This window comes from Caretta caretta, chromosome 7, assembly GCF_965140235.1.
Source record: "Caretta caretta isolate rCarCar2 chromosome 7, rCarCar1.hap1, whole genome shotgun sequence".
Taxonomy (NCBI): domain Eukaryota; kingdom Metazoa; phylum Chordata; order Testudines; family Cheloniidae; genus Caretta; species Caretta caretta.
The window spans coordinates 26,572,401-26,598,634 of record NC_134212.1 but is presented as its reverse complement, the minus strand read 5'-3'; the positions used below and the strand labels follow the sequence as shown (position 1 = coordinate 26,598,634).

The 26,234-nt window shown below is 39.0% G+C and overlaps 1 protein-coding gene across 19 annotated transcripts in view; it reads right to left on the bottom strand.

The window, feature by feature from the left end:
* Positions 1-26,234, bottom strand: part of ERC2 (ELKS/RAB6-interacting/CAST family member 2) — an 840,901-nt gene that overhangs the window by 456,463 nt on the left and 358,204 nt on the right. For 10 of the 19 annotated variants that reach the window (XR_007357644.2, XR_007357650.2, XR_007357651.2 and 7 more), the window contains one exon: positions 9,277-9,414. Coding sequence is in view for 1 of the 19 variants with exons in the window: in XM_075130329.1 (XP_074986430.1) it covers positions 9,277-9,414; positions 24,767-24,838 (210 nt within the window). In the remaining 18 variants the exon portion in view is untranslated. Of the gene's footprint in view, positions 1-9,276; positions 9,415-24,766; positions 24,839-26,234 lie in introns of all 19 variants that reach the window. The other 9 variants (XR_012669214.1, XR_012669216.1, XR_012669218.1 and 6 more) reach the window with 1 other exon arrangement.

Genomic DNA, 26,234 nt, shown 5'->3' with positions numbered 1-26,234 from the left:
GTTAAAAGGGCCTAATATACCATGTTTTACTTGATTAACAGCTAACTTGCAGAAATCCCAACAATGTGGTCTTGTATTAGTCTTATTTGCACTGGCAAGCTTTCCTTGTGCACTAATCTAGTACCTCACAGGTCTAATCTACTTGCACTTTATCACAGAAGCAGGAACTGAATTGTAGCAGCATGCTGCTTTATTATCAGACATACTCAATTGCTTATCTACCATGTGGGGCTACAGCAGTTGTATGGCAAGACCAATTTCATAAATATCTGCTTCATGAAAGCAACCTCTTGAGCTGGGCCAGTGCTAAAGCTAAGCTATTTGAAAAGTTTAATATTAACATCAAGGAAGTCAATAGTGTTTTTACCTATTCTTATTTTTAAAAAATTATCTGGGCAGGAATAAAATTATTTTTGGCTTAATACAAAGTGTACCTTTAGTCTTTTTTAAAGAGCTTTCATTGCCTAGAAGAAACTGCAAATATATCAATTAATTATTCCTGCATAGTCCTAACTAATTACTTCCTTAGAATCTTGCACATTATTGCAAGTTATTTGACACCAGAAACAGAATCAATCCTAATTATTCTCAACACCAAAACAGCTATAAACATTTGGTATTTTGGATAAAGGACTGTTTGCCCTATGATGTGATTGGAATAACAGAGACTTGGTGGGATAACTCACATGACTGGAGTACTGTCATGGATGGATATAAACTGTTCAGGAAGGACAGGCAGGGCAGAAAAGGTGGGGGAGTTGCACTGTATGTGAGGGAGCAGTATGACTGCTCAGAGCTCAAGTATGAAACTGCAGAAAAACCTGAGTGTCTCTGGATTAAGTTTAGAAGTGTGAGCGACAAGGGTGATGTCATGGTGGGAGTCTGCTATAGACCACCGGACCAGGGGGATGAGGTGAACGAGGCTTTCTTCCGGCAACTTACGGAAGTTACTACATCGCAGGCCCTGGTTCTCATGGGAGACTTCAATCACCCTGATATCTGCTAGGAGAGCAATACAGAGGTGCACAGACAATCCAGGAAGTTTTTGGAAAGTGTAGGGGACAATTTCCTGGTGCAAGTGCTGTAGGAACCAACTAGGGGCGGAGCTCTTCTTGACCTGCTGCTCACAAACCGGGAAGAATTAGTAGGGGAAGCTAAAGTGGATGGGAATCTGGGAGGCAGTGACCATGAGATAGTCGAATTCAGGATCCTGACACAGGGAAGAAAGGAGATGTTTTCTAATTCAAAATCTAATTATTTATGTGCAATTCTCAATGCACTAAAATTTGTGGAAATAAATTATGGAACTTGCAAACTGTATGCACACAAAGTTTGCACAGCTGTCCTTTGTACGTGCAAATCTAATGTAAGCGATAGTGTGCCTAGAATCATACACACAAAACTAAAAGCCAGTTTTAGGGCCCTTTTTACGGTAAAACATTTTAAAGGAGAAAAACAGTTAAACCATCTGATTGTGGGGCATCAAGTGGGATTTTTTGTCGTTATTTGGTTTGCTATTTTTATGTTTTAATATTCTCTGGACAAAATTCTTCTGTGGGGCGTTTTCAAATCAAGCATGGACTTTTTTTTTTAAAGATATGATCTAGTTCAAATACACCTATTGGACTTAAGTCATATGACTTGTGTTATGCAGGATGTCAAACTAGATGACCACAATGGTCCCTTCTGGCCTTAAAATCTATGAATCTCTGAATAAAGCCTTGTCCACACTAACAAAAGTAAACTGACTTTGAATTCAGTTCAACAACACGCTTAAGTGTTTTGCTGACTGAATTTTCAAAACATGGTTTCCACATTCAGTATTAATACTCTGGGAACTGTTTTAGCACATACAATAGTAGCGAACTAGTGACCTAAACTTCAGGTCTAATTTTCAAAAGTGTGTGAATTAGAAACATAAGTCTCAATAGGACTTACCTTTAAAATCGGCTGTAAGTGACATAGGCTATTTAGGTGCCTAAACTTGCAGAGAGACCCCTAGTGGGATTTTCAAAAGTGCCTAGATACCTAATTCCCATGTATTTCAATGGGAGTTTTGAACTGTGTTAAGTAGACCTAGGTTAAACCACAGTCAGTGAATAATCCACATTTCACATAGTATAGACAGGGCTCAAAAAGTCTATCTGCTATTTATCTTGTGGAGATCAAGTGCTGACTCCTGTTCATTAAGACCATCGTTTGCATGGCTGTGAGAATGTATAGAAATCTGTAGCACTACATAACAGTAGATCAGGGATTAAATATCTGCTGGGAAAATCATAACTTTTTTGCGTGTGTGTAATTTTTCTTTTAATGTGTGGGGTGATCTTACCCTTATTAGTCATAAGTGTTTAAGAGGGAGCCTTTTGGGGGAGGGGGAGGTTTACAAATACTTTTTTAAAATGAACCTACAAATAATCACTTTAGGGAAGTGACAAAGCCACTTTTATGGCGATTGTCTAAATGGCAAAACTGTTGAGCTGATGTCTTCTGCTGAGAACTATAAGAACTGTTCTGAACAGCCACAGGCATCATGATCATGCACTTCCTTCCATAGCATTGGATAGTGCAGAGAGGGATGTCTCACAGATAGTTTCAGGAACAACAGGAAACCTAACAATGATCTAAGTCCTTTATTAGATGGTGTGGTGATTTGGGTGAGTTGTCTGTACAATTTATTAAATTGTAAAGTCCATTTGGAATGTAGGGGCTAGTGGTCTTCTCTGTTGTCTCTTAGTCTCCATGTTGGACTGAAATTCCAAGGCTTAGTGACACAGTGCTGACCATAGAGCATTGATAACTTAGGGTGGTCCTCTATTCAAAGACAAAGACAGGAGACTATATATTATTAACTATCCACTATCACATTTGGAGATTAATAATAGTTAACTTATATATTGATAACTTAGGGTGGTCCTCTATTCAAAGACAAAGACAGGAGACTATATTGCTGGCTCCCACCCAAAAGAGCTGGTTTGTCAGGGGAGAGGTTGCCTGGCTATGAAGCCACATGATAGGAGTATGGGATCACCAGTTGAGGCTGATCTGGGGGTCATATGATGGAGGCACTGGAACATTATATAAAGGGCAGAAGCTGATCTATTCAGGGTATTCACCATCTTCAGCTACTCAAGAAGAGAGAAACTGCTGCAGGAGCCTGGTGATGCAAGGGAGAACCCTGCCGACCTGAACTCAGATGGTCCCCCAGGGAAAGCATGAGTTAGAAGGAGGAGCATTGCATTCAGCAGGTTTGATGTTTTTATATGATCTTTACTCTCTCTGTTTAATCTGATAGTGAAGCACAATGGTGGTTTAGGGCTTGTGCAAAGTGCCTGTGTGCTATGCGTTGCACCTATCATATTACCCACTGAAGAGGATGTTGTTCATCCTTCAAGTTCGAAGAGGACCATGACATCACTGACTGGTTTGGTTTCTGTGAACACGTGAGGCTGATCAGGCCAATTTGAGCTTTGAATTGTCTGTGGCACACTGAACAAGAGATGCCACTATGGCTTACTTCATTACTGGCAGACATGCTACTGTTGCGAGATTTATGCTGCTGGTGCTTCTGCTCTGCCTCAGCAATTCTCCTCTGTTCATAGACTGTAGCTCAAATATGGATGAGGCTTCACAAGGTAGAACAATCATGAGTGAGATCTTCCCAAAAAACTCTCAGTCAACATTGAAATGCCCCAAGGATAACTTGAAGGTGACTTAAAACATTTCTTCTGGCCTCCCTAAGAGCACCTTTCCCTCCTTTAGCTTGGCATAAAAGATCTTCTTTGGCAGTCACCCATCTGACATTCTGGTGACATGGCATGTCCATCTTATCTGAATTTTCATCAGAGTAGGGATGCTTGGAATGCCTGCCTGTCTGAGAACCTCAGTATCTGGAACCTTGTCTTGCCATCTTATCCTCATTAGTTTCCTCAGACAGCACATGTGAAAGTGATTCAGCTTCATCGCATGATGTCTGTACACCATCCAGATTTCATAGGCATACATTAGAGTTGACAACACAATGGTTTTGTAGACCTTCAGCTTTGTTGATTAATGCCTCTACGTTCCCACACATTTGCACGTAGTCTGCCAAAGACCACATTCGCTTTGGCAGTCTGACATTGGTTTAATCAATAACGTGAACTGCACATGAGAGTGTACTGCCGAGGCAGGTGAACTTGTCCACTGCATACAGGGTTTGGCCATTCACTGTGACAGTAGGCTCTACATGAGGCTTTCCTGGTGCAGGCTGATATATCACTTCTGTTTTCTTGATGTCAATTGTGAGACCAAAGTTGTCACAAGCTGAAGAGAAATAGTCCATACTTCACTGTGTGTCAGACTCAGATTTGGCATTCAGGGAACAGTCATCAGCAAACAGAAGACTGCAAACAGTCACTGCCTGTATCTTTGTCTTCACCTGCAGTCTCCTCACATTGAAAAGCAGTCCAGTATCTGATGCCAATCCTGGTGTCTCAGTCACAAAGGGCATCTGTAAGCATGACAGAGAACATCATACTGAAGAGGGTTGGGACCAATATACAGTCCCGCTTGACTCCATTGGTGACTGGGAATGGTTCAGATAACTCATCTTCCACAACACGAGCGATCATGCCATCATGGAATTGCCGAACCATTGTGATGAATTTCTCCAGGCAACTGAATTCTGCCACCATCTTCCAAAGACCTTCCTGACTGTATCAAATGCTTTTGTCAGGTCAATGAAATTCATATACAGGTTGCAGTCCTCTTCTTGGACCATTACCTTGTTGCGATGGAGAGTTTTGTGTGTCCCAATGATCCTCAGAACTATGCCAGCTGGAGACTCGTGCTCCTATTAGGGCCACCCTTCGCAAACTGAAGAGGTAAACTATAAGGCTCACACTTTTGGGTGGAGTTCTGGAAGAGGGGGAGTTCAAGGTATGGGGAGAATCTGAGGGATCAACACTAGTTTTAGGGGCTGGGCAGGGGATTGTATAGTTGTGGCTCTCAGGAGGGGGTGCCAGATAGATCTGAACCCCAAGAGTTTGCCCAGAGGCTCTAAGACAGTAGTAATGCCTGGACTCCACTCAGACTCTGTGGTCTTAAAACACCCTGGGATTCAGCAGTTGGATCCCCTCACAGCAGTCTGGCAAGTGGCACACTAAACTGGAACTGTGATAGCTGGCAATCGTAAAATTATCAATAATGATGCAGAAAAAAGCAGAAATGTTCAACGAAAATTTATGTTCTGTATTTAAAAGAAGCTGGATGATGTATTCATATCACTACATGATGATCAAATACTTCCTATTCCAACAGTAACTAAGGAAGATAACCAGAATCTACTAAAATTAAAAAAAAAAAGTGACCTGGATGATTTGCATGTAACAGTTTTAAAAGTTGTGCAAGGAGCTTTTTGGTGCATGTATGTTTATCTTTAATAAATCTTGGAAAAGTGAGAAAGGTCCAAAGAACTAAAATAAAGCCAATATTGTGGCAATACTTAAAAAGGGTAAACAGAATAACATGGATAATTATAGGCCAGTTAGCTTGACATCAGTTCCAGACAAAACAACATAATGGCTCATATGAGACTTAAAGAATAAATGGTTAATGATCTAATCAATGCCAACCAATGTGTCTCCCGGGAAAACAGGTTTTGTTGGATTAATTCACAATCATTTTTTGTCAAGACTAAGTTTGGTAGCTAAAGGTAACTGTTGATGTAATACTTTTAGAATTCTGTCAAGCACTTGACTTAGTACTGCCTGACATTCTGATTAAAAGTTTAGCACTATGCAAAAATCCATAGGGCACACATCAAATAGATTAAAAACTGGCTAACTGATTAATCCAAAAGACAATTGTTAATGGAGAATCATCAAAAAGTGTGGGGTTTCTTTGCTTAGAGTCTATGCGGATCAGTTCTTGGTTCAATACCATTTCAATATTTTTATAAATTTTCTGTAAAAAAAAGAAATCATTGCTTATAAAGATTGTAGATGTCACCAAGATTTGTGGAAAGGTAAATAGGGATAAGGCAAGGTCACTAAACAGAGAGCCATCAGGATCACTTGGAAAGCTGGGCACAATTAAACATTTATTTCAATACATCCAAGGACAATTGGAGTTAGGCGGCTAAGTGCTTTTGAAAATCCCACTAGACACCTATCTGTATCTTTAGGTGCCTAAATGCCTTTAAAAATGTGGCTGGTAAGCCATATTTACAGGATGAAGACAGCCTGTAGCCTGGAAAAGCAAGGACTCTGATAAAGTTACAACAGATAATGAATCGAAAATGAGCTCCCACTGTGATGCTGTGGCAAAAGGGGCTAGCACCAATTACTTGCAGTATCCAAATCAAACAGACCAGCGTACTGTTTTCATCCCAGGGCAATTCTTCTTTTTTTGTGTACAATTCACCAGAACCAAGCATCCTGTTATTTGCACAGTTCACATCACATTAACCTTATCTCTCTGATCTGGTCTTGCAGTGATTTTTTGTTCTCATGTCTGGTACACCGTTAATTCACTTTCCACCCAGTACAAACAGATTTCCAATCAAAGACAGTTAAGCTCCAAACATGAGACATAAACATTATTGGTGCTGTAACTTTCCACAGGTATGATGATTCTGATGGACTTCTCTAATTTGAACTGCAGTGTTGCAGTCTTCCAGCTGGACAGTCTACAAAAATAAACAGACAACACTGAAAAACAAAGGACAAAGCCCATAATTCAAAGCTTTTAGAACTTCTGATCTACTACGTTTTAGAACTTTGTATTATTCATGTTGGACCAGATCTTCAGCTGGTGTAAAACGGCATACTGATTTACATAAGCTGAGAATCGGGTCTATTTTACATGGGAGAAAGACTTAAGTCTTCTGATTCCCAGTTCCCTAGTTAACTCACTTCACTACATTGCCTCCCAGGCAAGTCACTTTAAATTCTTTGAGCATTAGTGTTAAAATTTCTAAAATGGTTTAATGATATTTAAGATAAGCAAAATCCAAAAATAGACACACGGAGAAGTTATATGCAGCCATATATCATTAGCTAAATATTATTAGCCATTTTACAGATGACAAAACAAGGAAGAAAGGATAAATAACTCATCTGGACTACTGGATTAGATGTGAATTTTGAAGCTGGGGCCCCAGTACTGATGCTAATTTGTTGTGTAATTTTGGCAAGTCAAAAAACATCTGACAGACTCTATTTCCCCATCTGTAAAATAGGGGTGATATTTACTAATTCCATATTTACAGGATGAGAGCAGCCTGTACCTGGAAAAGCAGTGCTATACGACAACATTAAACCCACCCATGCTGCATTTATACCTGCAGCGGTCTCCCTTAAACACTTGCCAATTTATTCAGATGATTAAATAATACTACCTCATTATATGATTAAAATTCTCATTAGACACTAGAACATGATTTAACTTTGCACAAGAGCCCAAACATATTTATTTACAATAGATAACGCTAATTCCATCTCCAGTCACAGGATTTTAATTGTACCTGTAGACTCCAGAAAACCCTCATAACAGAGGGCAGCATTTAATAGTATTCAGACTAGTGTCTAAGACAGGGGTGGCCAACCTGAGCCTAAGAAGGAGCCAGAATTTACCAATGTACATTGCCAAAGAGCCACAGTAATATGTCAGCAGCCCCCCATCAACCCCACGGCCCCACTCCCAGCTCAGGCAGCCCCACCAATCAGCGCCTCCCGCTCTTTCCCCACACCTCCCGATGACTTCTTTTGTGGCATGCAGGAGGCTCTGAGGAGGAGGAGCGAGGGCAAAGCAAGCTCAGGGGAGGGGGCGGAAAGGGATGGAGTGGGGGCAGGGCCTGTGGCAGAGCCAGGGGTTGAGCAGTGAGCACCCCCTGGCACACTGGGAAGTTCGGGGCTGGACCTCCAGCCCCGGAGTCGGTGACTATACAAGAAGTTGCTTATTAACTTTTGAAGAGCTGCATGTGGCTCCGGAGCCACAGGTTGGCCACCCCTGGTGAAAAAGCAGGTCCCACTTACCACTGAGAAGACTCCATACTAGTTCAAGTTTATTTAAATATTTACCAGTTGTTCCACATAAAATAAAGCATGTGCTGAACTTTAAAGCACAAGAATAGTCCCACTGAGTCCAAATACCTGAGTTCAATAGCGCTACTCATGTATTTAAAGTTTATGGGTGAAATTCTGGTCCTACTGAAGTCAATGGGGATTTTTAGGTATTTAGGTATTGTCCAGCCATGCTAGAGGAGGGACAGAAACAATGGGCATGGTTTAATTAAGCCACAACTTTATACCCAAATGTCAGAGAGTACTCAGCAGAGAAAATTGTACAGTGCAGGTAATTCCATAACCATTTATATTACCCAGAGCACTGCTGTCAGCCCTCCCCCTTCCTACACTGGTCCCCAGCCCATTAGCTGCTGGGATCTCGGCACCCACCCCCTCAAATGAGGGCTAATCAGGGCTATAAAGAAGGGGGGGTTAACTCCCTGCCATACCAATCGTAGGAGCCCTGAACCCCCCATTTTCACTCCTACAAAGAATACCTCCTTTAAATACTTTCCAGATCCATTTTATCTAATCTCTGTATCTATTCCCTACAAAGTACCTACACTGGATATCTGCCCCAAGCTTACATAATCAACTGCGACATCATAGCCTAACCCCCGTTTTGTTTTTTGCCCCACCAAGCCCCCAAACTCCTGTGGGAAAGGTCAAAACCTCACGTTGCCTTGATCAATCTGGCAGTGAGGGAAAAATTCCTTCCCAGTTCCCAACCCCAGCCGGACCCCACCTCCGCCCTGCCAGAAAGGAGCAACTAGCTTAATGCCCACAGCGGATCATGACGAAACCTACTCAGACTGGTCCAGGTGAAAACAAAACCAGGTTATGTACTACACTGACTTGGGTACCAATAGTCCCCACCCCTCTTCTGGTCACCTGACCATCCCCACACTGACCTGGCATGGTGCTGCATGTGCCTCAGCTCTGTACCAGGTAACTTTCTGGTTCTCTAATCCTTAAAGGTGGAACACACCTTCTCCAACAACCCACCACTTAATGTGGGATGAAGTCATTTGCAAGTTAAAGGCATAAAACTCGGAATAAAAATAAAGAGCAGATTATTTTAAGGGTTAATTCTGTAATTTTACATAAACTTTCTTTCATTTCTTTCTTTGGTGCTCCACCACTTCAAAAAAGCATCTTTTTATTCTGGACACACTTCACCCCCTCATTGAAAGAGCACCGTATAACACTGCTACATGCTAAACATTACCTTCTCTGACAGAGCTTCTTCTAATGTTGCTAGAGCTGTGTCCGTGTTACTGGAATCCGTCTGCAACGATTTCACTCTGTCTTTTAAATTGGTTAGCTGTTTATCTTTGTCCCTAAGTTGCTCCTGTAGATTTTCAATCTAAAAATAAAAATAGATCACAATATTAATCAATATTTTCTTATCATTCAAGCAGAGAGTTGGGCCATAATAATCTGCATTACTAAAACAGCTACATGTACATGCACTGTGCTGTATCCCTCAGGATACTGCAGATCTTCTATACCGCACATGATGAACAACAGAGAAACTTCTTCTTTTGCTCAATTCTTTCAATATTCATGGTTACATATTAGAAAGTTTTGGGGCAGAAGGGGTGGATTTGGAGGGTGTTGCGGAAGAAGAAGGGAAGCCTCAAAACCTATGGATAAGCGTCTTAAACTTCTGAATGTTTATTTGAACCAAACTCTTGGAGGTGCACCCAGCATTCGTTAGCCTTTTGAAGGTGCAACCAGCAGTACTGAATATGTAAACTACAGCTGGTCAGGGGTAGCTCTAATTTATATGTCTAGATTTTTTTTAATGATACATATTTTGACACGATTCTCTCATTTTTCTGAGTGCTCCATTGTATAACCTGAGCATGGCCCAAAAGGCATAATTCACAGACAACTAGCGGGGCTTGGTCCTTCTTAAATTTTTTGTGGAATGCACAATCTGGGCAGCCAGTCTCCACCAGCACTTTTGCTCTTAGCCACGGTTTTGCTAGCATGAATGTATGAACATTAAAAGTTGGACCAACTTTCACTTCTCAAAGGCAAATACATAGTAACACGGCAGGAATGGTCAACTATGATATAAAATAGGGAAAATCTGTTGAGGTATCAGTTTATAATATATGTCAGAATATCCCTATTTCCACACAGTTAGAACTAAACATATCCTCCTCGTGCACTGAAAGCTCCTACTGACTTCAGTGTGAATCATGCTCACAAAGATTTCAGGACTGCAGCTGAAAAAATGTGCCAAATCTGTTGAGCAAAGTCTGTACCATAAAATATTTTTGTGGGTAACTGATTTAAAGTAACTGCATGTAAAGCAGGCTCTTAATAGGAAGAACTTGTGATATGGATCAAGTTAAACAAGTATGAAACAGCATATTTGGCAAATAAACCATGTACTGGCAGCAAACCAGGCACTTTTATCCATTATCTATAGCCTGAGAACAAACAAGCTAAACTGCAGATTATAACTCTTGTACATGATTGGTAGCCTGGATCTTCTCCTGGGGACTACATTAGTTACCATTGACTATATGCTTTTATTTCTCTTACTTCATATCATGTGCCTCTTATCTAAAAAAACCCAGCATATGCAAAATATTCCTTTTTTACAAACTTAAAATGTCAAGGAGGAAAAATAATACGACTTAAAAATACATACATTTAAAATATTTCTTTTGCATTACATACTTTTAAGGAACTTTTTTTTTATTATTATTATTATTAAAGAATCATGTACAAATTGTATCTCAACAAAAACCCCAAAGAACATGCTAGAACCCACGCAGGATATGATCAAACAATTACAACCCATACTTGATGAGGATCACATCATGGAAGATATCGTTCCTGAACCCTCTCCCTCTTCTGGCCTTCAAACAAGCCCCCACAATCTGGGCAAGATCATCAGCAGAAGCAAGCTCCTCACAGGATTAGGACACACCAACTCAAAGCGGCACCAGACCCTACCAGAACAACAGGTACAAAACATACAGATATACCTCCCCTGCTACAATGATCAATACCCCCCCAACACACCTTTCAAGATGCATGGGTCCAACACATGCCTATCACAACATGGTGTGTACCTCATCCAGTGCATCAAATGCCCCTACAACTGCCATGTGGGTGAAACCAGACAATCATTACACTCTCAGATGAACTCACACAGAAAAATGATAAAAGACAAAAAACACCCTATCACTCACAGGTGAACACTTTTCACAAAGTGATCACTCCGTATCTGAACGCTCAGTCCTCGTCCTCAAAGGAAACGTGCACAACACCTTCAAAAGACAAGCCTAGGAACTTAAATTCATAACTCCGCTGGACACTAAAAACCATGGACTTATCAGAGACACTGGTTTTATATTACCTCACCCACCTTCTCTCTCATATTATGTGACCAACAGTGGCTCATAGCCTGGCTGCAACAACACTGCAAACAACATAAAATTTCTTAAGAGTAAGAAGGCAAACATGAGCAAAGCTTGAAAATATACAAGAGGGAAAACAGACCAAATCAGAGCTGATAATATGGCTATAACTACAACGTATATAAAGTGTGACAGGGTCAGGACAGATGGCTACAAAAGAGTGGTCGAAAGTAGATACATTAGTTCCAGGTTAAGCAGGTCCCTTTTCCCTGGGTAAAATAACAGGGACTATTCCAGAACACTCAGGAACTTTCTAGAACTAATTAAGGCTGGCAGGCTAATTAGGACACCTATAGCCAATTGGGAAGCTGCTCGAATTAATTAAGGCTAATCAGGATACCTGGTTTTAAAAGGCTCTGACTCCAGTTAGTGAGGTGTGCGTAAGGAGCTGGGAGCGAGAGGACATGCTGCTGGAGGATTGAGGAGTACAAGTGTTAACGGACATCAGGAGAAACGTCCTATGGTGAAGAAAAAGAAGGTGTTGGGGGGAGGCCATGGAGAAGTAGCCCAGGGAATTGTAGCTGTTGCACAGCTGTTTCTGGAGGCCCTCTACACAGCTGCAGCCCATAGGGCCATGGGCTGGAACCCAGGGTAGAGAGCAGGCCCGGGTTCCCCCCAAACCTCCCAACTCCTGATCCAACACAGGAGGTTCCACCAGAGGGGAAGGTCTCTAGGCTGTTCCCCAACCCACATGGTGGATCAGCAGAAACTGTGGGGATTGTTCTTACTCTTTTTTTCCCCCATGCTGGCCACTGATGAGGTTATCTGAGTGAACGGCAGATTTGAGCCACGAAAGTGGCCAAACTGAGGGCTACTGTGAATCTCTGAGGCAAGCAAAATCCGCCAATAAGCGCAGGACCCACCAAGGTAGAGAAGGAACTTTATCACAAAAGCCATATTTATGTAAGCTTACAACTTTCAATATTCTCAAATCAAAAGAAAACAGTCTAGAAAATCAGTGCCACTTCCATCACTTCAGCTTTCCCCTATACTCCTTATGTTGTTCCTCCCTCATTATGGTACTTCATTTTGATTTATCTTATTGAATGCTTTAGGGGTGTTAGAATCGGGAATCCAGTGTTCTATTCCCAGCTCTGCAAATGACCATCTCTAAGACCTTAGCAAATTGCTTAAGCTGTCTACTATGTAAATGGGCATAAAAAGAGTATAACCTTATCTTTCTGAAGTTTTCCAAGTGATATGACATCTTCAAAAAAGCATGCCTTTGGATAAGTGTGATATAAATGCCACCCCGAATGGTCAGAAAATGTCATCACAGAGTAAGACAACTTTCATTAATCATTCTTGAAGCTGATTTTCTTCTATTACATGGAGTTTAGTTAAATATTTTTAAAATGTTGATTTATTACCTAAGGGTGCTCAATTCCAATGGACAATGTACAGTAAGAACCTATTCCATATGAATACCTATATACACACACGAATGCAGAACTATCATAGCAGTTTTAGTTTTCTGGCTGTTGTCCACTTCATATCTTCAGAGGTGGATTAGAATAAAGAGAATGATATACCCACATGTATCAAAAATAGATCAATGGAGCTACCATACGCAATGTTCCCGTTTGTGCAACTGATCCTGCAACAACAGAGCCTTTGGTCAGGTTGCTCTACTATCATGTTATTTCTGTTGACAGTAGTCCCTCAAGTACAGATCCACAGGTGAAAATAAACACAATTTATGGCAAAAATCACTTAAATTAAGAACGTTACACCTGGCCATTATTCATCTAAGCAGCAGCCCTCGGATAGTATCAGATATTATATTCACTAAAGCTTAATGAAGGAACTGTCAAGGATGTTATCCTCTTCCTCTCCTGGATGAAGCACAGAACTATTTGGCTGGTGGAGGGTTAAACATACAGTAGTGTTAAAGGCTCAACAACTATGTTTTTATACTCAGAGATACTGTAGCTTGGGCTTACAAGATATATGAAGACAGACTCACTGGTTGAATCACTTTGATTTTCCTCTACTTAAAAATAAACATTTTAGCTACTATGCTCACTTTCACACAAACGTGTCTCCAAGAATTTTATCATATATATTTTTAGGCAGTTTTATAAAACCCTTATTCTTCCTTAATATATAATAAATGTGAATGGCCAAGCAACTGCCTCAGACTTCCTGTCATTGACTTACTACTGTGCATATATAAAACCTGAAGTTGGAAGATTATTTCATAGCTGTTGAAAATCTTTACAACTAAAGCCTTATATGGTAGAAGCCAACCACATAATGCTGAATAAACAGACATCTTTAGCATTGTGGTTGGTTTATATGAGTCTTCTAAGAGTCCCATTTGAATATTGATGCAGGATAAAAATAGACCACTCTTTTCAATAGTGTTTTGTTCCTGCCTTTTATGGCTGATGTAGGTTATATAAAATCCCATAATATATTAATGCATAGTAATAGTAAAGGAAGATAAATAATGGGAAAACTGCATTGGGAGGTTGTCAATTTATAATAGAACAAATCAGTCATAGAAAGCTGTCATGACATTTTATAAAACAAATTCTGAGATGCTTAAACAAACATTGGTTTCAAGCAATAATGTATTGATTAAATTATCTATATTCTGTCATTTTTAATAGGAAGCAGTTTTTTAAACTTCCCGTATGACATTTACATAGGTCCTGGCAACCTGGCAAAAAAAACCCAACAACAATGCTGAATATGATGGAAACTGCAACCTTAACGGTTCAGTGGGGCCTTTATTGAGGAAATGCTTTTCTCAAATCACTGCACATCAACCTCATGGGTGATCAACATGTTCCATATTAATCACAAAGGTTCAGTGTACAGATTAATCCAGCTGCTCCAATGTTATCTCTCATTAGTTTAACATTAATCTGGAAAAACTGTATAAATAATGTGTTCAAAATCCAATTGCAGTGAAAGCCATTAAATGGATCAGTGCTCCAGTCTCTATATGAAAAATATTACCTCTGCAGAGCTTGACATGTGACCTCATACAGGCAAAAACTCCCATTCATTTCACTAAGTCTTCCTACTTAAGGTCTTCAGATTAAAGCTCCAATTCAGGAAAGCATCCCCCGTCAGGACAGCAGTTAAGAACATGTTTAAAATTAAGCAAGCACCTAATCACTGTTTTGAATCAGGGCCTGAATCTTTACTTTGATAGACTCCAGCAGAGCACACATTAGACCAGATGCTGCATGTGCTGAAATCAATAGAAAATTTGCCATTGACTTCATATAATAATGCAATACTTTGCACATGCAAAGCAACTTTCATCCAAAAGAGCTCAAAGACTTCAGCTGAACCAGAATCAGACCCACTACTACTGTTATAGCTGAACTAGATTATTTAGAGGATACTAGAGTATTTATTACAAACCTAAAGCCAAATTCTCTGCTCATTTAACCCCACTGAATTCAGCAGTTATGCCAGCAGAAATTTGGCCCCTAATAAGCAAGAATGTATAACAACTGCAAAACGGGGATGCACATTGGCATGAAAAAACATCTGAGATAAACTGTTTATTTTAAAATGTGTGAGGTTAATTGAAGATATTTTTGACAACTTATAATTAGCAGTTAGGGCTTGCGTGTAACACACACACACACAGAGAAAGAGAGTGCGAGTCTGTGCGCACATGCTAGTGGTAATTTCTTTATCAAAATGTGTTGCAATCTGAAGAGTGGCTAGGTCGATATGTCAGATGGTACTATGCCAATACTGTATCCTAATTTAAACTTTTTATAGTACAGTGATGTGAGTATGACATTATTACTATGGGTAAGAAATCCCTACTTGCTCTGTGACACAGTAAAATACTAGCTTTAAAAAAAAGATACACCAAGTATACTCCATACATTTTCATCATTGCTATCAGCGATATTGGTGACACTATTTTAATTTTGACATTTAAATATATAAATATGCATCATAGCAACTGGACAAATTCTGTCCATGTCTGGAATTTGGCTCTGTATAAAGAGTTAAAGCTCAAGAGACACTACATGCTCCATCTCTCTGAGTATTACTGGATATCTGTCTTCGTCGAGGAAACAGAAAGGGAGTGGGGGTGGACAAGACGCTGGAAAGATATTATGTAGATTTCTATTTCATACATAGTAATATTTTTGTTCATGCATATATTTTTGTTCAGACATAGATATAGGAGATAAAAGTTCCTAACTCATTAACACCTATTTTACGGCATTTGTAACAGTCACATCCAAAATTACACTAACTGGTACTTCGAGATTTGCACACCATGTTTCTTTACTTTCATCCAAGTATTAATGATTCTAACAACTACTTCATGACCCCCTGTGGAATATTTAAGCCACTGCATGTTTCAGCTTCATCAAAATATATTTTCAAATAGAGGGGGGAAATACTAGGAGAGTGTTTCCAAAAACATGTAATCAATATTCAAAGTTGGGATCTGCTCTTCTATTATTATCAGCTTGACCTACCCATGTAGGCACCCCAAATTAAAGTACTTATTTCCTATGTGCAGTGCTTATCTGAATTCCAAAGTATTTTATACGATTTCCTTCCCCTTCAAACTAATTTTAAAATATGATCCAAGCCTTAACCAAGAAAACATGTTCTAAAATATTACAGCATTTAACAAAATTCTTCCCTCAGAGGTAAGGAGAACAGGCAGCAAATTAAAAACATCCACATTGAATTACAACGGTTTTAATGACAGGTTTCAGAGTAGCAGCCGTGTTAGTCTGTATCCGCAAAAAGAAAAGGAGTACTTGTGGCACCTTAGAGACTAACTAATTTATTTGAGCATAAGCTTTCATGAGCTACAGCTCACTTCATCGGATGCATTACTGTTTTAATGTAGATCATTCAATTCATGGCCCACAGATAAAGCAATACACAAATAGCCTCTTTCGTCTCCTACTTACACTGGTACTGGTATAAATCTGGAGTAGCTCCAAGAAGTTATTTAAATTATACTGGTGTAAAGTGAAAGGAAAAAGTCTTTTTTTTTTAAAAAGAGAGGTTGGACAGGAGCTTAATAATGATCTTCTAGCACAGAAAAGATCTCACGGTTAGCTAAACTTGGACCGATCTCTCAATAGGGGTAGGGAGCACAATGGGATTTTGTATTCTTAAACACTAAAATCTTGTAACACATCAAATTAACTGGCTCTTCGTGGGCTTTTTAAACCGAGAATGATATAGTTTATGACAGGTTATTGGTCTCTCTCTAACATACATGTAGGTATGTACATGCATATATATACACACACAGATACATATACACACATATACATACACAGACCCCTACTATCTGAGAAGATAGATTAGACAGAAGCAGCCAGTTTAGCCCATTAGAGATGTTAATTTTATTTCTCACATGCATGCCTCTGGCAAGGTGGGACATGCATTACCATCAGGTTGTCAACATGTAATCCCCATCTACCTTTGCTGCCCTGACATTGCGCCACTATCTTTAAAAAAATAAATTCATCTAATCTTTCAGTATTTTAATAAATGTGTATATTCTCATCATTTAAATTTGACACTACTGATACATTTTTTTTAAAAAGCATTACACTTTCTGATAATAGTCTGGTCTATTAGGCATCCTGTCCATAAACTGCAAGAGCTAATCCTGTCACTTTTGGGGGACTGTCTCAGGAACACTCCTTGAATACTCAACGGATTAAATTAAATCTCACTTGCTGACATTATTTGTAATTCTACAGAAAGCTACATTCCCAAAAAAAAATTTCATTATCCAAGTTAAAGCTAAGATACTGTACTCTGTAATTTGCAAGAAAATAATATAATCAAAGACAATTTACAAAATAGTGTCTTTAACGATCTATAGTAAGGTGTAACAGAATTTTTCAGAGAAATTTTCCTATGGCCTTTTTATGAAACCTTAAACATTTGCTAATACAATTAATTTAGCTCAACATACTTTCTACTCTGCCTTGGATTTATATGGGTTTTAATTGACTTAAACAACAAATATTTTGTAATACTGGCTCTTTGAGTCCTAAAACTAATTTTGTTTGACTCCTCTTAGTTTCTCTAGACCTAAATCATTTTCTGAAATTCGTATCACATTACAGAAGGAATCAACATATTCCAGTAAAGTGATTCAAAAAAGATAAGATTAGTTTCATTTACATCGAAAAGGAAAACCCAGGAAAAACAGAATTTGTGATTATAAATTTTTTTCATTCTTTATTTAGTAAAAAAACTTATGTATTTAAAGAAACCAAATTCCAAACAATATTTTGAAAATTATTATAACATTCTAATGAAAAAGTTAACAGAATCTGAGAAAGATTTAATAGAAAAAACATTTATGCAATGCAAAAGACAGAATTTCAAGCTCCCCTTTTCCCTCCCCAGATATGTTTTTTTCTTCAGAAACTGTTTTCGTGGTTGGATTTTAAGACTAAGAATTTTGAACCCTAGCATCCATTCTCACATGTTAGTCCCCTCCCAGAGACACACAAACATAATGAATGATACAAAAATGAACTACTCAACTGAAAAAAGGCAATATTAAGGGTAGCTCAAATGCAAATAACCATACCTGGTTATTTAAACACAATTTACTTTATATTGGTTAGTGTGACTCATGGTAAATGTTCTGACTCACACTGCAAATGGTCCATTTCAGACACATCTCAACATACTTCAGAATCTGGTATCACTAAAGAAATAACTCTGGTAAGGACCTAATACAATAGAAAAATAAAAAAATAGAGAGTTGTACAAAGGACTGTGCACTTTACTAAATTTTTAAGCCGCTGTGATAATACATTCTTAGTTAAAATCAGTTAGAACAAAACCAATTTTTTTAAAGATACAGATTAAACTTTTTTGCCTACTGTAACATACTCGGGGAAAAAAATACGGCTACATGATAGGCAGATAGCACAGGGAATAGTTTTTGGAAAGAAGCATTGATTTGTATCCAGAAACATTTCACAGAGTGAAGTGTGGTCATCAAGTGTCAAGTCAGATGAAAAGTAATTTTTAATATTACTTTAACAGACTTTACGGTAACTACGTAAGGTCCTGATCCAGTAAGAATATACACAATCTGCCTCCACAGCCCTACATCAGCTTCCATGGCATGGAAGCTGCACTCTTATTTTATTAATCAGGGTTTTGAGTAACAAAATGTTTTCACTGTGCACTTCTTTTGCTTCGATAGTTTGACATTTCAGAACACTGTAATGATCAAGCCAGAGAATAGTCCTTGTAAGTGCTTGCAGATTTAGCACATGAACAGTGAACTTTTGTTCTTCTTTGAGGGGAAAAAATTTATACAACCTACACTTATATAAATTCAAAAAAATCAAAATATATGGTTATAAGACATTTAGATATAAAAATTACAATAAATATGAATTAGAAAAATATGTTAAAATACACAGCATTTTTTGGAAAAATGCAAGATTTTGTTTATGAAGTAGAGTTAAAGGAGGAGGATTTGCTGCTTCCAATTACATATATGATGGTAATTTATTTGTTATTACTATTCTCTTGTCTTTATCAGGGTAGTGAGGAAATGGTCTATAAATCTTTTCGAAGTATGTTAGATTTTCTTCATTTTTGTATGTCATTTCAATACTTATCACAGTTCTGAATCATTCACCACACTCCTAGTGAAAAAGTGTTTCCTAATATCCAACAGGTTTCAGAGTAACAGTCGTGTTAGTCTGTATTCGCAAAAAGAAAAGGAGTACTTGTGGCACCTTAGAGACTAACCAATTTATTTGAGCATAAGCTTTCGTGAGCTACAGCTCACTTCTTCGCATGCATACTGTGGAAAATACAGAAAACCTGGATTTGTGCTGGAAATGGCCCACCTTGATTATTATACACATTGTAAGGAGAGTGATCACTTTACATAAGCTATTACCAGCAGGAGAGTGGGGTGGGGGGAGAGAAAACCTTTTGTAGTGATAAACACCCATTTTTTCATGATTTGTGTGTATAAAAACAAACATCTTCTGTATTTTCCACAGTATGCATCCGATGAAGTGAGCTGTAGCTCACGAAAGCTTATGCTCAAATAAATTGGTTAGTCTCTAAGGTGCCACAAGTACTCCTTTTCTTTTTGCTAATATCCAACCTAAACCTCCCCCACTGCAACTTGAGACCATTACTCCTCCTTCTGTCATCTGCTACCATTGAGAACAGTCTAGATCCATCCTCTTTGGAACCACCTCTCAGGTAGTTGAAACCAGCTATCAAATCCCCCCTCATTCTTCTTTTCCACAGACTAAACAATCCCAGTTCCCTCAGCCTCTCCTCATAACTCATGTGTTCCAGTCCCCTAATCATTTTTGTTGCCCTCCGCTGGACTCTTTCCAATTTTTCCACATCCTTCTTGAAGTGTGGGGCCCAAAACTGGACACAGTACTCCAGATGAGGCCTCACCAATCTCGAATAGAGGGGGACAATCACGTCCCTCGATCTGCTGCAATGCCCCTACTCATACATTCCAAAATGTCATTGGCCTTCTTGGCAACAAGGGCACACTGTTGACTCATATCCAGCTTCTCGTCCACTGTAACCCCTAGGTCCTTTTCTGCAGAACTGCTGCCTAGCCATTCGGTCCCTAGTCTGTAGTGGTGCATGGGATTCTTCCGTCCTAAGTGCAGGACTCTGCACTTGTCCTTGTTGAACCTCATCAGATTCCTTTTGGCCCAATCCTCTAATTTGTCTAGGTCCCTCTGTATCCTATCCCTATCCTCCACCATATCTACCACTCCTCCCAGTTCAGTGTCCTCTGCAAACTTGCTGAGGGTGCAATCCACACCATCCTCCAGATCATTAATGAAGATATTGAACAAAACCGGCCTGAAGACCGACCCTTGGGGCACTCCACTTGATACCGGCTGCCAACTAGACATGGAGCCATTGATCACTACCCGTTGAGCCCGATGATCTAGCCAGCTTTCTATCCACCTTATTGTCCATTCATCCAGCCCATACTTCTTTAACTTACTTGCAAGAATACTGTGGGAGACCGTGTCAAAAGCTTTGCTAAAGTCAAGGAACAACAAGTCCACTGCTTTCCCCTCATCCACAGAGCCAGTTATCTCATCATAGAAGGCAATTAGATGAATCACTTGCCCTTGGTGAATCCATGCTGACTGTTCCTGATCACTTTCCTCTCCTCTAAGTGCTTCAGAATTGATTCCTTGAGGACCTGCTCCATGATTTTTCCAGGAACTGAGGTGAGGCTGACAGGATCCTCCTTCTTCCCTTTTTTTAAAGATGGGCACTACATTAGCCTTTTTCCAGTCGTCTGGGACCTCCCCTGATAGCCACGAGTTTTCAAAAATAATGTGTTTGTGCAGTGTTTAAGCACTACAACATTTTAGAGTTGGAACAGCAGCATTTGTGACATGACATATGTTTTCACTTCATTAAAAAGTATCATAATCTGGCTTTCCATCTTTGCTTACTCTTGTCTACAACAGTACCTTAAAACAATTTAGAATAAAGCTGGATTCAAATTTTTAATGTGAACTGTGTTAACCATAAGAACGGCCATACTGGATCAAACCAAAGGTCCATTTATCCCAATATCCTGTCTTCCGACAGCGGCCAATGCCAGGTGCTTCAGAAGGAATGAACAGAACAAGTAATCATCAAGTGATCCATCCTCTGTTGCCCATTCCACCGTTAGGCAAACAGAGGCTAGGGACTCCATCCCTGCCAGTCCTTGCTAATAGCCATGGGTGGACCTATCCTCCATGAATTTATCTAGTTCTTTTTTGAACCCTGTTATATAAAATATATGCCATACAGTGATGCTACCAAGTTACTTATTTAGGACATAGCCTTCCCTTGATAAATGTGTGCAACTCATATTAACATTAACAAGAGTTAGAATGCACACAGAGCTCAAGAGGAGACTATACCCCCCCACGCACACGCATGTGTGCATTTACCCTTGTATGATGTACTTACATTTTGAGTTAAGTTGCACACTTTTATAAATGCACTGAGTGTACAGTATAATATACTTTTAAAAAATCAAATTCTTATTATTCTCAGTTATTTTAAGCCAAATTTTTAAGAGGAACTCTTCAAGCCGGGACACAATTAAGAAACACCATACTCAGTCTTCTCTGTTGGGCTTAAATATATATTTATTTAACTCTGCACCAATACATTCACAACTGTGAAGTGTGAACTGATCAAGTACAATCTAAAATAAAACCTAAAAAGAATTTTTAAAAAGTCATCCTGACATAGAGGTATGCTTGATTGCTATGTTTGTTGTTCACAAAATATTCTCCTTCCCCACATCACTGTATGTTACATAGGGAAGCAACTCTATAGCAGCAAAAGAGAATAATTCAGACTCTACCAATAAACTGCCAACCGTACATGGCAAATGCATGAATAACTATCAACAATCCATGGAGAAGAAAAACAACAGAAGTGGCAAAAGTAGGACCAGGGCAACAGATCATCCCATAAATGGTCTGCCTAAAAGCTCCACCAATTCAGCTGATACCAAATCCACTATAAGTATATACACAAAAACCTGATCCAAGGCTTAATGAAGTCAGTGGGGCATCTAGCAAGAGGGGTGGGGGAGAGAGAAATAGCACCAGAGCACTCCTTTGCTTGTAGACTTATGGTTCCATTTTGAGTTATTGCCAAGGGGATGGGTCTGAACTCATCAGCCACCTCTAGGTAAGTGACTTGCATATTTTTTCTTCTGAACTTAAAGATTTATGGTAAGATTTTTCAAAGTTGCTACAAGGATCTGGACACCTATTTGCTCTGGTGGCATAATAAATCCTAGCCTTCTGAAGCAGATATTGGTTGTTCCAGAATATACACAAACCTTACGTTTTAAATTCCAAAAACAGCAACACGATATTTCTGAAAGAGTATTTAATTTAGAAGTATGTCGTAAACAGAACTTCTTGCCACCAGATTAAGATTGTCAGCACTTCTGTTATACACATCTATTTTCCTTGGGGAACACTGGCAGGGTACTGTCTGAGAGGTGTCCTGGATTTTGGAACTGCTCCCCACTATGTTTGCCAGAGCCCAGATTTGCAAAACCCATTTGAATGTTAAGGTTGTTGAAGAATGTATGAGCTAAAGTAGATATATTTAAGGGTAGACCTCTGTTTATGTTTATACTGTGATATTTAAGTTATGGGATAGGAGCCCGGAGCACTGGATGGACACCTGTACTTATATTTCTAAAAACACCCTGAATAAATAGAGAAATAAAATAAATGGAACAACTTGGCTGTAAAAATCAGTTCCAGGCTGAATCTTGTCATATACTATTGTTTTCTACAATTAGAAAAAATTCTAAGTGACTGGAGTGTCAGAAAATAAAGTTTGGACAGAGATATCAAACACATTTTAGTAATCTGGCAACTCAAAATTAGTTTTGTTTTCTGAATTTAAATTCACCATCACAGTCCCAAACGCTGCTTTGATATTTTAGAGAAAAAATATAAGAAGACCAACATAGAGAAACTTATATTTTAGGAGAAGTACGATGCTGGCATTTAGCAAGTTTATAAGTGTACTATTAGCTCAATAAAACCACTATAATATTTAACGTAAAAAAATAGTCACAGAGAACTAGATAATACAGGAATGCACACCACCTTCAGATTTGTGGGATGATGGGAGGGAAGATATAAAGATAAACTTTGGGGAAATTTCTCTCACACTCACTCCATTGGTGTAACAAGATAAAGAGAAATAGGACTTCTTTCTTGTCACTAGTCTGGGATTTCCAATGCCTGAGTCCATTTTCTATGGGAACATTACAAAGAGACTTTCAGCTCCTGAATCACACTCAGCTATCACAAAAGCCTATCAAGGTTCATTGGCCGAAACTGCAGAACTCAAACTTTCTGCTAAATAGACCTAACAGTTATCTCTATTAAACTTGATTTTGCCATGGATAACTTAACCATTTGTTTAAGTTTGTCTGCTCTGTAGTAGGAAACAGCTAACTTAGGAATTCAGAAATATTTTGATGCCCATGTTATATTTGGCTAGAAAAAGACAGCTGTGAAATTCTGTAGTAACATGGATTTACTGTATCTTTAACTTTCTTATTTCACAGTCCACTCAATTTTAACCAACCAGCCCAGAACAGCTCTAAAGCTACTACCAAAGAATAGAAAGGATATGCTCAATGGAAGGAACTTGGTAAAACAAATAAAACCAGTGATTTTGACTTGAATAATCTGGAAAGGCCAGAGATTGAGTAAATAATATTTCATAGAAGAAATTAAAACGATCATTAATACTAATCTGTTCAATAAATAAGTTTTAGTAAACTAGATTTAGGAAGAATAGTCTAGTGGTTAAATACACAAGATGAGGAATCAAGAGATCTGGGTTTATTCAAACATTAGCAACAGACTTCATGTGTGATTAAGCACAGGACGCTCTTTGTGCCTCATTTTACCAATCTGTAAAATAGGAATAACATCCATCAATACTAGTAAAAAGCTTAAACTACTCAAAAGAAAAACTCTACAGAAATGTAAAGTGTTATTCTATTATAAAAACAGAAATACAGTTTGGTTGTAAATTAACTGGGGGAATATTCCCCTTGGTTACAAAATACGTACAGAAAAGAATTAACAGCTCTACAAATAGTCACTAAAAGATAAAAACATATACAACTATGCTGGGAACATGCACTTGTACACATACGATACAAGGGGTCTTTAACATACAAAAAATGTACAGAAAGTTTTTTCTGATTACTTTGTAATAAAAATACCTCCAATTTGCTAATAACTCCTGTATACTTAGACACTGCGATAGTATCATGCCTAAAAGGTATGATTTGGTCACGGCAGTCATGGATTCCGTGACTTTAACCCTTGGCTTCAGCTTCAGCCCCCCCATGGCAGGGCTCGGGATTCGGCTTCAGCCCTGCCTTGACCATATCATGATTTTGTACATTTTTACCATGACTGCTCCATGAATTTTGCCTAGTTTTACCATAACGAAACCATATCCATAATCATGCCCTATCGATGAATGAGTTAAAGGAGTAATGAGAAATGATCAGTACTAGCAGAACTGATCAAAAATGGGAGGGAGAGACATTTTTACTATTTTTCCCCTACAAAAAAATCCATTCTCTCTCTCTCTTTGATTATATATATGTCTGTTTTCCATGAATAAACTCTGCTGGAAAATTTCTAACTAGCTCTAAATACTATGGGAGGATTCCATCTTTCCCCCATAGTATATAGGATGCAAATTTACCTGTTCAGGATACTGAGGCAGCCACATGGCCTTCAGAGGGAAGGGACTGGCTGCTGAGTTCCCACAGAGCAACTAGGAAAAAAAGGAGGAGAAAGCCAAAATGAGCCTTGGGGAGGGAGCTGCCCTCGAGCGTGCTGACAACTTCTACAGAACTATAAAAGCTGGTCAGCGGGCAGGCTAAGCCAAGAGAACGGAAGGCTGTCAAAGGAAAAGGAGCTCCTAGACTGAGGGCCTGGCTTCTACTGCCAGACTCCAGTTGAGAGCAAACTGGACCCTAATGCTAAAATTAACCTCTAACAGGAAGCTGGCCAAAATAAGCCTGGGCTGATACTATCCACTTGTGTATCTGGAAATACTCATTTTGTGTCCCTTCTAAACTCTGAACAAAACAACTTTGCTCTTGAACTCTTTTAAGCAAGACTCATACGCCACACATCCAAAATGTATTGGGTTCTTTCTAAATACAAAGGAAGACACGCTCAAGGATCTTACAATTTAATTAATATTATGCTACACCAAGATGTGGACAATCCTCCTTACTTGTTAATCCTCCTTACTAGTAATTTTCTGTAGGTGCATTGGCCCAGCTGTTCAAAAGACTTCAGTATAATGGGTGTGAACTCTTGAAAATGTGTCCCTAAGTGTCACAGTGGAAGCTGCTGGGTGCTGAGCTCTTTTAAAAGTTTGGCTCTGGTTGTGTATGCTGAGCAGTTGAAACTCTGACCCCTTATTGGCTAGAATACAAAGAACTCTGGCTTTGTTCTAACTCCTTGTATGGTTTGTTTCTCCAGATGATACTCTCAGGCGCTTCCAGACATTTTGTGGCTCTACTGCACAGAGCCATTTTTGTACTGATAGTTGGTAAGGCTGCACCCAAGTAGGAGGCAGTGGCATAAGCAAAGAATTTTCAAGCAGATTTTGCAGTAAGTTGCTATGCTATTTGGCATGAAAGACACAGAAAAGCATCTGGCCTTAAATATGCACTAATATAAACAAGTTGAAAACTGGCTGCTGTACAGTATTTGTATAGATTAATACACATCACTTAAAGTGGACAAGCAAATCCCTTTCTGTGAATATCATCTTGTCCACCTTACTCGATGCTAATTTTAGGTGGACAAACTTGGGGGCCTCTGTCTAAAGTGAGAAATTACAAAGGCTCTTCGGAAGAAATTAGAATCACAGTGGGTAGTTTTGTTCCAGAAGAGAGAGGCAGCAGAGAAGAGGTATATATAAATATCAGGTGATAGAACTTATCTAGTTCTTTTTTAAACTCTATTACAGTCTTGGCCTTCACAACATCCTCTGGCAAGGAGTTCCACAGGTTGACTGCGCATTGTGTGAAAAAATACTCCCGTTTGTTTTAAACTTGCTGCCTATTAATTTCATTTGGTGACCCCTAGTTCTTGTGTCATAAGTAGTAAATAACCCTTCTTTATTTACTTTCTCTACAGCAGTCATGATTATC